At 40.3% G+C, this 13,697-nt stretch overlaps 1 protein-coding gene across 1 annotated transcript in view; it reads right to left on the bottom strand.

Moving 5' to 3' along the window:
* Map3k15 (mitogen-activated protein kinase kinase kinase 15) overlaps window positions 1-13,697 on the bottom strand; it is a 135,143-nt gene that overhangs the window by 72,026 nt on the left and 49,420 nt on the right. Inside the window, exons 4-6 of the mRNA NM_001163085.4 lie at window positions 10,138-10,331; window positions 7,092-7,260; window positions 4,598-4,704 (exon numbers count right to left, since the gene is read on the bottom strand). Of these exons, the coding sequence (NP_001156557.2) occupies window positions 4,598-4,704; window positions 7,092-7,260; window positions 10,138-10,331 (470 nt within the window). The remainder of the gene's footprint in view (window positions 1-4,597; window positions 4,705-7,091; window positions 7,261-10,137; window positions 10,332-13,697) is intronic.

The raw sequence follows: 13,697 nt of genomic DNA, 5'->3' as shown, positions 1-13,697 counted from the left end.
GGTGCCTTCCCTGGGCTTTTGGTCCTGGCTATAAGAACACAGGTTGAGCAAGGACCAAAGAACAAGCAAGTCAGTAAGCAACAGCCCTCTCTTGCCTCTGCATCAGTTTCTGCTTCTAGGTTCCTGCCCTGTTTGAGTTCCTGTCCTAACTTCCTTCAATGATAAACAGTAAGCCAAATAGTCCCTTTCTTTCCCAAGTTGCTTCTGGTCATGATGTTTCATCACAGCAATAGTATCCCAACTAAGACACCACTTTAGAGAAAATGACTTGTTTATTTTCCTCCTCTGGTAGCATCTTCCCACACTATAAAAGCTACCCTGAAGGGATGGACTTTCTAGAAGAGCAACAGCTTGTTTTCTTCATGTTCTTTGAGTCCATTACATGGTATCAACAGAACAAGGTCTTGCCTTCAAGATCTGTATAGTAACCAATAGCATTAGCAATCACGTGTAATGTTTGAGGGGGTCTATGGAACCTCATTGGCCAACAGCTCCAAAAAAGGCAACTCATTCCCAGCATGGGAATTTTTATTTGTTAGCCTGTGCTATCTAGCAGAGGCATTCTTGGCCCCATTACAGAGTAATTCCATTTCAACTACTTCTTTGTGAGTGTGCAAACACACATAAGTATATGCACACATATTTATGTATACACACACACACAAGCACACAGACATCCATGCATGCACACCTGACCTAGCAAGACATCCCAAGTGATGCATCAGTGTCATGACCATCATGAAAATAATAACTACTTCCTTATTGGATTTTAGCCTGAGTCCAGAAGATGACAGCCACACTTTGGACCATTATCAGGCCAGAAAACTGTGGCTAGACAAGTCATAAGCCCTAGTCTACTATTATTCTACTAAATGAACAGTATTAAACTGACTCCTAGTAAGTTATACCCATAGATTAATATGTCTCTTAAGCATCATCAGAGAAACTTCTATTTGTAGTAGATGATGATTAATACAGACACCCACACCTGTCAAGGTACAAAGAATAAGGACTGTGGAACATATATAGTGAACCACCCTCTTTCAAAGGCCCAAGAACCACTGCCGAAGAGAATATAGAAATACTGTAAGAGGCAGAGGCTGTGGATGACAAGGTAACTGTTTTCTAGACATATCAGGGCAGTCTCACATATGAACTCACAATGGTTGTGACAATACACACAAGGCCTTACCAGTTCAAGCCAGACAAAATCTCAGCATGAAGAGGTGAGATGGGCATGCAGTCTCACTCCTGAGGAGCTATTAGTAATTGTTAGTGTAGGTAGAGTGAGAGCTGGTTTTCTTTAAAAGTGTAGCCCACTGGTATGTTGGCCATAAACCAGTGGAAGGCCAGACAACCAAGAATATATAGGCATCACAAATTATACTTGATATGTTTTAAAAAGTGGATATATAAAAAAGGTAGATATACAAATTTGGGTGGGGCAGTAAGAGGAGTTTATCTTGGGATAGTTCCGGAGGGGGATGAATATGATCAAAATATAATGTACAAAACCAGAAAAAATTGAGGGTGGGGAAGTTACTTGCCTCATACTTTCTTCTTGTCTCTAACCCTGTTTCACAGGTTTCAGGGTAACAGTGGCAGTGAACTAGCTTCAACCATGCAGATGAGGACAAATGATAGGACAGTGGTTCTCAACCTTCCTAATGCTGTGACCCTTTAACATAGTTCCTCATGTTGTGGTGACACCCAATCATAACACTATTTTTGTTCCTACTTCATAACTATAATTTTGCTACCATTTGTATCTGTATTACGAATATTTGATAAGTAGGATATCTGATATGTGACCCTTGTGAAAGGGTACTTCGACCCCCAGGCATAGGGGATAACAAAAACTTATACAATGGCTAGGTGCTAAGTCTAAAAGCAAGTTTGAGAGTAGCGCTTCTGTATTAGCAGCCTGGTTTCCTCACCTGCTATGTAAGTAGAAAATTTCAATCAGTGAATTGCAGGCTCTTTGCTACATCATTTTAGCTAATCTTCCTATTTATGCTTTTAAGGCTTGCAGTCTCTAGGCTGGACTTTCTAAGATACACACACATACACACACACACACCCCACACCATGGCTAATTTTATGTCAACTTGACATAAGTAGTCATCAGAGAGGAGGATTCTGCAATTGAGAAAATGCTTCCATAAGATCAGGCTGTAGGCATAGAGAATTTTCCTAATTAGTGATTTATGAGGGGAGGACACAACCCATTATGGGTGGTGCCATCCCAGGGCTGGTGGTCCTGGGTTCTCTAAGAAAGCAGGTTGAGCAAGCCAGTAAGCAGCATCCCTCCATGGCCTCTATCAGTTCCTGCCTCTGGCTCCTGCACTGTTTTTGAGTTCTTGCCTCAACTTTCTTTGATGATGAATAGTAATAAAAGCCAAATAGACCCTTTCCTCCCAACTTTTTTTTTGAGGGGGGGGTCATGGGACCCATCTTTATCTATCATGCAGTATCAACCTAGTTGTTTCAGCTACTCCTCCACTGTCTAAAAGATACTATCAATACCTTTTGTGCTTTCTCTCTCTCTCCCTCCCCCCTCCCCCCCCACCCCACTCCTCTTTTTTGAGACAGGGTTTCTTTGTGTATCCCTGGCTGTTCTTGAACTAGCTCTGTAGACCAGGCTAGCCTTGAACTTACAGAGATCTGTATGCCTCTGCCTCCAGCATGCTGGGATTAAAGGCATAAACTGCCACTGCCTGGCAATAACTTTTTCATGTATTCGATTCCATTCTCTACACTTAACCTTATGTCCTGCATTTGCCTTCACTTGCATCTTGTGATCTGGTTGCACTGAATAATACTTGGATGCACCTTGTCCAAAAAGAATTCTATGTTCACATTCCAGCCAAATGGAATTCCAGCCTCCATATCCTGCCCTTTCCCATTCATGATATAATTATTCTAAACTTATAGAAGAAAAAAAGAGCTTTTCTACCCCTAAACAGAACATCTTTCTTTGTCTCCCTCTCTGCCTCCCTGTCTTTCTCTGTCTCTCTCTCTCTCTCCCTCCCTCTCTGTCTGTCTGTCTGTCTTATCACTTTGGATAAAACCACTTCATTAAGCCACTTATTTCCCCGAGCTATTAGGTTTGCATTTTTCATTTCTCCTTTTTTCCCCCTCCCTCCCTCCCTTCCTTACTTTCCACCCTCCTTCCACCCCTCCCACTGTCTCTCTTTGAGGTAGAGTCTCATTATGTAGCTCTTGCTGTCCTAGAACTTGCTATTTAGACCAGGCTGGCCTTGAATTAATAGATATCTGTCTGCCTCTGCCTCTGCCTCTACCTCTTGAATGCAGGGAATAAAGGCATGCACCACCATACCTGGCCCTTGGGTAATTTTTTTTAAGTGTTTGATCTCAAAGTTAGAATATATGCCCTGCTACACACACTCCAGTAAAGTCTGCTTGGCAGGCTGAGAGGCCTGGAAGCACTCACGAGGCAAAGAGTTTCAAGGAAACTCAACCTCCTGGAACCTTGGCATTCTCATAACCTGTATACTCATACCCTATCCCCGAGTTAGTCTGGTGTATGGATCCACGTGCTCTCTTTTAGTATTATCTTATTATAAGTGCCTTTAAAGATTGAATTCTGACATAGCTAAGCCTTCGCCAGTGTTCCAACATCCTAGAAAATCCTTGAAGCCGACAAACTTGGAATTCAGTAGGAATTCAGTGAGGTTACTTATTCAGTAACATTCAAATTTACTTCTAGTAGAGACAGTGAAACTAATTAGGCATTACAAAGAACAGAGCTAGAATAGCTCAGAGCTAGTCTGCAGAGTGATTACTTAGGACAGTAGCCAGTCTCACCCAAACAAGGGAATACACAATGGCCTAGCTAATAGGTGGGTTTACCATGAAAGAGTTAGGGAATCCCACTGAGACAGGGATCTTCTCTACAGCCAGGTATAGCAGGCTACATTCCATATTAGAAGCAAGTTGGTGAATTCTTCTGACAAATGGAGATTCGCCACAGATACTTAAAAGAACAGCCAAGTTACACTCATAGAAGAATTTATCAAAGCCTAGGAAATAGGAGGTTTGTGGTATTACATTATTCATGAGAAGGTCTGCTAGAGCAGAACCCCCTGGTGTTAACTTTCACAAGGCTCAAATTGTGACTAGGGTGTGAAATCCTTACCTGTCATTAGCTGACCCTAAGCAGAGCTGTAGTATCTTTACTGTAAATATTACCTGGTTCCTGTAAGTCCTTTTGAAGTCATTCCTCTGTTTTGTGTCAGGTAACTTCAATGTACTATGCCTGCTGTGACATCCTATGCCTTTGTTTTCTGTATTGTATAAGACTGGTGTTCACTTTGTGACAATACATTCAGATTCTACACAATCTCTCATGTTCATTCTGTCTGTCATTCACTCCTTGTCCACCTGCAACCAGAGACCCGTTCTATGCAGACAGGGACCAAAAAGGGTCTGCGGCAATGCCCCAAAGGCAAAGTGTCTTATATATTTTCATACCTTGGACAGTTAACATATGACTTATATGTGATAATTGTTGAAAAGACAACAGAAGAATTTAACAGGTCACATATTCACAAACCCTACACATAACAATTCTTACCTATTCAGTGCAAATGCATAGTGAAATTTAATGTTGTGCTGATCAGCCAAATCACACGTTGGCAGCATCTTCAGTGTCTCTACCAGCTTGACCATTGCATCGTAGTCCTGTTGGCAAAAGGTCTCAGAGTGTGAGAAAGACAGGAAACAGCCCTTCATAGATTTTTCTGAATATGTACAAACACAAGACAGCCTCCAAATTTAAAAATAAACTGTTCTTTGCAGATAGTATTTAGTGAAGTTAATTGTAGCCTTGACAAGTATAGAGAAAAAAAATCACAAAAAAATGAGATAGAGCAGGAATTCCTGCTATCAGAGGGCACAAAAAGATCAATAGAAAATTGGTTACATCCCCCCAAAAAAGGGCAAGTGAGCCTGATAACAGGAAAAAGATATTGTATTGAGTGTGGGAGGGTTAATACCAGCAGCAGAACTGTGTTAAAATGAGTTTGATAAATACAAGAAAACTTAGTCACTTTCCCATGCAAATAAAGGAAACATTTTACCCCTTCATACTTTGGCTAAATTAATATAATTTAGAATTTCTCAACTGCAGCACTGCTGATACTCTGGGCCTACATCTCTGCTCTGGGATGCTGTCCTGTGTATTGTTAGATGAGTAGCCGCCTCCCTACTAGAAGACACAAGTACCCCCAGGCTGACAATTACTGTTCCAAATGCTGCATCATTACCCTGGGGTTAAATTGCTACCAAGTGTGTCTCTACAGGGTCCCATTTTAGCAGTGCCATTAACAATTACTCTTTTGGGTATATGCCCAGGAGTGGTATAGCTGGGTCCTCAGGTAGTACTATGTCCAGTTTTCTGAGGAACCACCAGACTGATTTCCAGAGTGGTTGTACCAGCTTGCAATCCCACCAACAATGGAGGAGTGTTCCTCTTTCTCCACATCCTTGCCAGCATCTGCTGTCAAGAAGTGCTTACTGACAGGAGCCTGATATGGCTGTCTCCTGAGAGGCTCTGTCAGAGCCTTGCTGATACAGATGTGGATGCTCACAGCCAACCATGGGACTGAGCATGGGGACCCCAATGGAGGAGTTAGGGGGAGGACTGAAGGAGTGAAGGGGTTTATAATCTCATAGGAAGATCAACAAGATCAACCAACCAGACCCTGGGAAGGAGGCTAACATTTGAAATATAAATAAATAAAATAACCAATAAAAATTTTTAAAAAGTATATTATAATAAAGTTAAATGAATGTTTAAGAAAATTACTCTTTACCCAAGTGTCTAACTACTGGTATTGGCGAACTTTCTGCTAGCCAGTGAGCCGAGAGGAACTTCCTATGGATAGCTGACGTCTGGCTTTAGACCTTGGTGCTGCTGTTTCAGTAGAGAAAAGACAATATCCCTGGAACCTTCAGCTCAAAATTAACAACTGAAGGCATTCAGGAAGGGAAGGCAGAAGAAACCAGTAACTCCAAGAAGCAATTCAAGAGCAGGGGATGGTGGCACATGCCTACAGTCACTATAGTGGGGAACAGAAAGCAGGAGCATCTAGAGTTTAAAGTCATATTCACCTACAGAGCAAGTTCAAGGCTCAATGGGCTACAAAAGACCCTGCCTCCAAATAACAGCAAAACCAAAACCAAAAAGGACTACTTCAAGAAAAGTCAATCATATTTTCTTGTTGCATAATAGCCACCTGTTATTAAAGGTAGCTATATTTTTTGTCACTCAGGCCATGGGTTCCTTAGTAGCTAACTCTGTTCTTGGTCCAGATCATAAATGGATGGCTCTGTCATTCAGATGTACAGACATGTGACTGTAGTGTAGCTTTGTAGTATTCTACAAGTAAAGCATATTAGACTTTGTGCTTCCAGAAGGAAGAGACTCAAGATACTCTTAAAACTTGTTCATTTTGGGAAAAAAAAATCGTCAGTTTCCTTCATATTTCACACCCCATAACCTGGGTCTCAAAATCTTTCAGTAACTTCTGATGCCAATTTTTAAATAACCATCTCTATTCCCTAGTTCTGTAACATAGCCCAGCTACTGCTACTCTCACTGATGAGTGGTGGTAAAAAGAAAAATATAAATTAAAGGTTTAAAGGAGATGCCTGAAGAGTTGGGAAAAAGGGCAATGAAGCTATGGTCAGTCTCTGTTTGAATCTTGACTTTACTGCACTCTAAATTTGAGTAGCTTACTTAATTTCTCTGTGCCTCAAATTTCTTCATTTAAAAGTAAGACAATAACAGCAAACCTAAACCAGAGAGTTAAGAGGACTTAATGAATCTGCATTTACAAAGAATTGGATAATAATAATAATAATAATAATAAATTATTAGTTTCTTATTTTAAGCAGTTTTATACAAATAGGACTTCTTGTTGCAGTACTCACTCCAGCTCTAATAAGACAAATTATCTCTAAATCATACACAATAGCCCATCACTAGGTTATATACCTAGTTAGATAGAGCAGCTTCCCATACTCCTGATGTAAGTATGCTAGCCATACCTAAGCACACTTCATACCTGGATATCACGGTAGGACAGAAGTAAGTTAATGATGATGTCCGATGTCAGAACCTCAATGTTATCCATACGGAATTTGATCCGAGTCAACTCTTTCGCCAGTTCATCACCTTGGTATTTCTCTCTGGCTTTCCGGATGTCATTTAACAATGTTTCTTTATAATAAGCACTGGAGAAAGAAACAAAAACCCCTGATCACGTACAGGCATCCAGGACTCTCTTGAGTGCTCAAACAAGCATAGTTCTCAATAACACATAAGGACCTTGGCCATTCCTGAGCCTCCTATACCAGTAAACATAAGATGATGTCTACCTTTTATGCATACTGCAGGAATAAACTAGTAAGTGATAATAAAATTCAGTTTATTACAAACTTAAAAATATCTTCAAAGCTGAAACTTCAGTCTATAGAATTTTCAATGCAACCCCAAGAATTACACACACACACACACACACACACACACACACACACACAGCATGAAACAAGCTTATATGATTATTTAATTTCCCCCACTATCAACAGATTATCAAAAGCCAAACAAAACTCCAAAAGACATACAACCTAGGTAAATTCATTTTAGAAACATTCTCATTGTCTAAGTGTTCCCAGTTACTAGTCAGGAAGCAGTTCCCAGGTGAAGAAGATGGGAAATTGATGGTATACTTTTGAGCAACACAACAAGGGCTATACAGAGGCCAGCTTTCCTTGTTATATTTTTCTGCGAAATGTTTTCTAATATAATGTAAAAACAAAATTTCCTCTTCTGAACATCAAAACAACAAAATGGTATGTAAAACCATTTAAAACAGTAAATAGATCCTGAAATGTCTTCATAGCCTTTCATACAACCAGTATTATTATGTGGTACTTAAGACTTGAAGAATCCTAATTTGGTGATATAGAAGTCAATGATGACCATAGATTGACTTAAGTATCTTGTCTATTTTCCAAGTAATTTTAAATAGAGTCTGGGCATTACCAAGTGGTAATGATATCAACCTATCAAGAAGCTGAAATTATGTAACTAACTGTAAAGAATAAATTTAGGAAAGAGTAAATTAAATAGTCAACTCTATAGAAGGAAAAATAACAGATAAAATGTGGACAGATGGTACTTAGTCTGAATAATTATAAAATAGTAGCACATAAATGCACATACAGCACATAGTCTGGTCCAATGTTCCTAATAAGACCTCAATTAACATTTAAATAATAGAGTAATAGCCTGCAGAAAGAGTTCTGATATAAACACACCAAGGCACTGCTTTCATTCTTTATTTCCTTATTTGTCAAGTGCCATTACACTAATGATGAGCAAATTAGTAGGTCCTGCCAGTATTTAAAATTCTGTTATTAACTGAAAGAGTCATTTAGTTAGGTTACATCCATTGCCCATTCAGCAGACTATAAAGGCATCAAAACCATTAAGGTGTTATTAGTTTGGCATAATGAATAAAAAGTTATACTTCAGTCTGGCTTTCAAGGGTAACTGAAAAATCACTTAAAAATAAAATATAATAAGAACAGTAACTTTTATGTAAATGAAAGTATGCCCGACATGTTGGAGACAGCAGATACATAGTATGTAACCATTTCTGTGTCTGGTAACCAGGGAGGATGTTGTTAATCACTGTGAACTTGGAAATGGTTTTCAAGTGCTTTCAAGCACAAGACTCAAGATAAAGATAATAAATCTGCCAGGGTTGGTACTTGGGCTAAAATCCTACTAGTCATTCCTGCTACAGAGATTTTTAAACATAAGTACCATTAACCCCTCATTAACCACTGTCAGGCACCAGGCACAGGACAGAGCCCACCAACAGGTATTTGGACCCTTTGGAATTTAAAACAACCCTCCCTCATTTTATTTTCCTCCTAATACATGGATATAAGTGAATGAGAAACAAACTTGAACCTATTTCTTACGGACGTGAGTCCTCTGTCAGATTTAAGCTATATGTCTCTCCATTAGACCTAAAAAGATGCTATTAGAAGAGTTCTCTCTAAATCCCACTAAAATTTTTCCTTTGAAGTAAAAATAATAGCTAGCAAGGTGTCAAAGAACCCCTTATTTGTTTTCTGTTGCTGCCATCTGGGTTTTGAGATTTCTTCCCCATTAAAGTCTGCATCCCAAGGAAAGGCAAGAGGACAGAAAGGGTGGGAGGCTGTTAATAAGTGGGACTTTCATGCAGCACTTTAATGGTAACCGTCCACAGTTCAGGGTGCCATGATCCTTGACATTTCAGTACAAGTCAGTTCTGCCAGTCCTTAGGATTCTCATTTGTTTTGGAAGAACAAATCCTTCTTATGACACAACTTACAGGAAAGAAATCCTTTAAATTGGCTGTGAGCAAAACAACGGGGATCCTCTAGTTAAGAATAATTTCCTGCCTTTAACTTTTTAACTAACAACATCAAAGGTACGGTTTATTGAGCACTAAGGCTCCAAAAGAGGCAATGACTTCTCCAAGGTTTCCCAATGAGCAATCCCCTAAGCCAGGATTCATACTCAAACCTGTTCACCTCTGAGTGGACACCATACCCCATGATGTCAATCTATGGATAACGTGTCACAGGACATCCTGAGGTCAGGTTGGTTGAAGCTTGACTCAATGCATGCTTACAAGAACTGAAGGTCAGAATGACCTTGCTTTGGCATTTTCAGAACCTGAATAACTGAGAGCATAAAGTTATGTTGAGAAATTATCTGAAAACACAGGATCTTAGAGTTGAAAAAGCTCTAACAACAATCATGGAGTTACGTTTCCCATTTTCTAAAGGAGAAAAGAGCTGTAGAGAAGAAGAGTTACATATCAAGGTCCTATAGGGAACCATGGCTAGCCCCAGGCCAAATTTTGACCATCTAAACTTCACTTCTCTTCTTTTCTGGCTTCATCTTAGGAAATGATCTTATTGAGGAACTAAGTGGGTTATGATGGATTCCAGGACAATTAAGTAGATAGCCAATGAACCCTATTCTCTAGGTATCCTGGCCATTTCAAAGTATACCTTATACTACCTCCATGGAAATAGAGGGCAATTTACCATGAAGTCACACGGATGTCCTTAAGGAGGCTAGTGAACCTGTCGACCAGGGGCATACACAGCGGGCCCAGTATGGTGTCCCAGTTAGGCTGCATGTACTCTGAGGCTCTCCTTTGGGCATCACTCTCACAGCAAAAATAGTCAGCACATGGTGTCACAGTGTAGGGGATAAAATAATAATTTCCACTGGATGCCTGTAAAAAACAAAAACAAAAACAAATTGTTTCAGAAAGCAAATGATACGGAAGTACACAGCTATGGCCCTTAGTAGACAGACCTGGTAGGACAGGGAAAGGGAAGTTGTACAATATGGACACCACTTTGTGTGATATCATTACAAATCTATTATGCTTAAAACAGAAAAACACTCAATTTCAAATCGCTACTAGTTTGCCTCTGAATTTCATTGGCAAAAATATTTTAAGTTTTAGAAACCATATAAGCTCATTACCTGTCCTCCAAACCACAAGGAACTTGGATCCCTTGAAAATCAAAGATTATAAAGTGACATATTGGTTTTTAGTGTAAATTAAAAGTCCACATTATCTGATGATTTAATACAGGCGCTATTAACTTTTGTGAATAAAAATGGTTTCTACAAGAATCACATATTGATACACATGATTACTTTGAAAGATTTGTGAACAAAATCTGTTGAAGTATTTTATAGCATTAAGCAATACTCACGTAAAGCAACATCTTTTGTTCTACAGAATAATTATAGTTGATTAAACCACGATCCTTTAAAAGTATAAGCATTACCTTTAAAAGGCATTAACTCAGTAGTCAATTTTTAACACATTGAAGGCTAAAATACATTCTTTATATGATATTCTTATACTCAATCATCTATACACACACACACATACACACTCATACACACACACACACACACACATACACACATACATACAAACAAATGAATTTGGCATACATACATAAAAAGAATGGAGACCAAGGGCCTGGCTATGTAAAACTGTATTTGAAAATAACTGGATAAGGTACCAGAATAATTGACATCTTGTTGAATAATTTACATCTTGTTGAATCTTTGGCCAAAGGGTTCCCATGGACCACCACCAGGAGATCGCCAAAGATACTGGCTGCTCTCTCCAACCTGGTAGTAAGGCCATATTGCTGAATACAATGTTTACTTACATCATCAAACATGGAGAAGTCAAGCTGGTATCCAACCAAACACTTACTGACTAGCATTTATGCTGATGGAAGTTACTCATCAGTGTCACTCAGCTATAAACCCTACAACCTGTAACAATCACTTAACTGAAGGATATACTGATGCAGTGGTAAGATAGATGTTATGGGGGCAACCAACAACTTTTTTTTACTGGATTTCAGCCCCATCCCATGAGATGAAACCTTCTAAAGTGACCAACAACAGAGACTAGATTGGTCATGGGCCTAGGGAAAAACCTACTATTATTATTCTGCCAAAGAAACATAGCAGTAAAATGACTCCTGATGATATACTGTTATGCCAACAGACCAACATTTTCCTCAGTCCTCATCAGAAAAGGTTCTTTTTGCTGTAGATGGGGACTACCACAGAGACTCATAACTGGACAATGTGCAAAAAGTCAGAGACTTTGGAGCACCCAGTCCTAACTGAAATGTCTTTTTCAACCCCCCTTAAGGCTCAGGGATACAGAAGAGGAGGCAGAAAGATTGTCAAGAGCCAGAGGTTGAGGATGACTCTAAGGAGACAGTGAGTTCCTGACACAACAAAACTGATAAACATATGAACTTACAGAGACAATAGATAGCAAGCATAGGACCTGCAGGGTTTCAAGACACAAAGTCACACCCCCAACCAAGAACCTATTTGCAATTGATACCTGCTGGTAAAGGTGAAATCAATTTCCTTTTATAGTGTATCATTAGGTCTATCAACCACATTCCATGGCAGGGTGAATGGCAGGAGTAATTGGCTAACACAAAATGAACTCTGTGGGGTTGTTTTATTTTGGAATTTTTGTCTTATTGGGCTTTTTGTTTGGATTTTTGTGTGTGGGGGGGGACATATGAAGAAACATGAAGCTGTTGGGGGGAGGAAGGAGGAGAGATCTGGGAGGAGTTGGGGAGAGGAAAATATGATTAAATATACATATGAAAATTTTAAATAAAATTAATAAAAATAAAAACCTATATGACATTGAGAACGGGGAAAAAGAAAAGGCTAGATGTTTAGCTGAATGTGAATCCAACATGAAATAAGACTGAGTAGGGATGCAGTAAGCTAACACCACTCCAGCTCCTGCTAGGTAGATCTAGAAAGAAACAGCCTCAGTGAATTCTGGGTTAGTCACATTACATTTACACCACTGCCCTCAGCTGCAAATCACATTGATGGGCACCAAGCTGAACATAATTCATCTGAGACTAAATGTCATGTAGCCCATGCTGGCCTCAGACTCACTGTATAGCCCAAGATGACCTTGAACTCTTGGATCCTCCTGCTTCCACTTCTCAAATCCTGAGATTATAGGCATGTTCCATAGGCAATTCATGTACTCAATCGTCCTACCCTTTCCCTTTCTCTCTCTCTCTCTCTCTCTCTCTCTCTCTCTCTCTCTCTCTCTCTCTCTCTCCCCTCTCTCTCTCTCTCTCCCCCCTCTCTCTCTTTCTTTCTTCTCAAGATTTTTATCCCTCTCCTGGTCTACTCTCTTGACTGTTCCACATCCCATACCTCTCTGGCCCTTGTCTCCATGAAGATGTCCCCACCCCTAACCCCCAACTCCACCAGGCCTCTCCACTCCCTGGTGTCTCCATTCTCTTGAGGGTTAGGTATATCTTCTCTGACTGAACCCAGACCAGGCAGTCCTCTGCTGTATATGTGTTGAGGGCCTCATATACAGCTGGTGTATGCTGCTTGGTTAGGTGCCAGCTGCTTCTGTCCATTGGTTGAGTGCAAATATCTGCATCTGATTCTTTTAGATGCTTGTTGGGTCTTTTGGAGGGCAGTTATGATAGATCCCTTTTTGTGAGCTCTCCATAGCCTCAGTAATAGTGCCAGGCCTTGGGACCTCCCCTTCAGCTGGATCCTACTTTGGGCCTGTCACTGGACCTCCTTTTCCTCAGAATCTTCTCCATCTTTTGTCTTGGCAGTTCTTTTAGACAGGAATAATTATGGGTCAGAGTTTTGACTGTAGGATGGCAACCCCATCCCTCACTTGATCCCCTGTCTTTCTGCTGGAGGTGGGCTCTCTAAGTTCCCTCTCCCCACTGTAGGGCCTTTTATCCAAGGTCCCTCCCTTTGGTCCTGAGAGTCTCACACCTCCCAAGTTTCTGATACATTCTGGAGGGTCCCTCTACCTCCTACCTCCTGAGGTTGCCTGTTTCCATTCTTTCTGCTGGCCCTCAGGGCTTCAATCCCTATCCCCGACCCAATACTTGATCACATTTCCCTCTTCCCCTCCCTGTCCCCTTTCCCTCCCAAGTCCCTCCCTCCCTCCTCCTATGATTGCTTTCTTCTCATTCCTAAGTGGATTGAGGAGTGTATTCTCCTCACTTGAGCCCTTTGGCTTGTTAACCTTTTTGAG

This window comes from Mus musculus, chromosome X (genome assembly GCF_000001635.26).
Source record: "Mus musculus strain C57BL/6J chromosome X, GRCm38.p6 C57BL/6J".
NCBI classification, from domain to species: Eukaryota; Metazoa; Chordata; class Mammalia; order Rodentia; family Muridae; genus Mus; species Mus musculus.
Note: the sequence above shows the minus strand (reverse complement) of the source record. Positions and strands in the feature narration are given on the sequence as shown.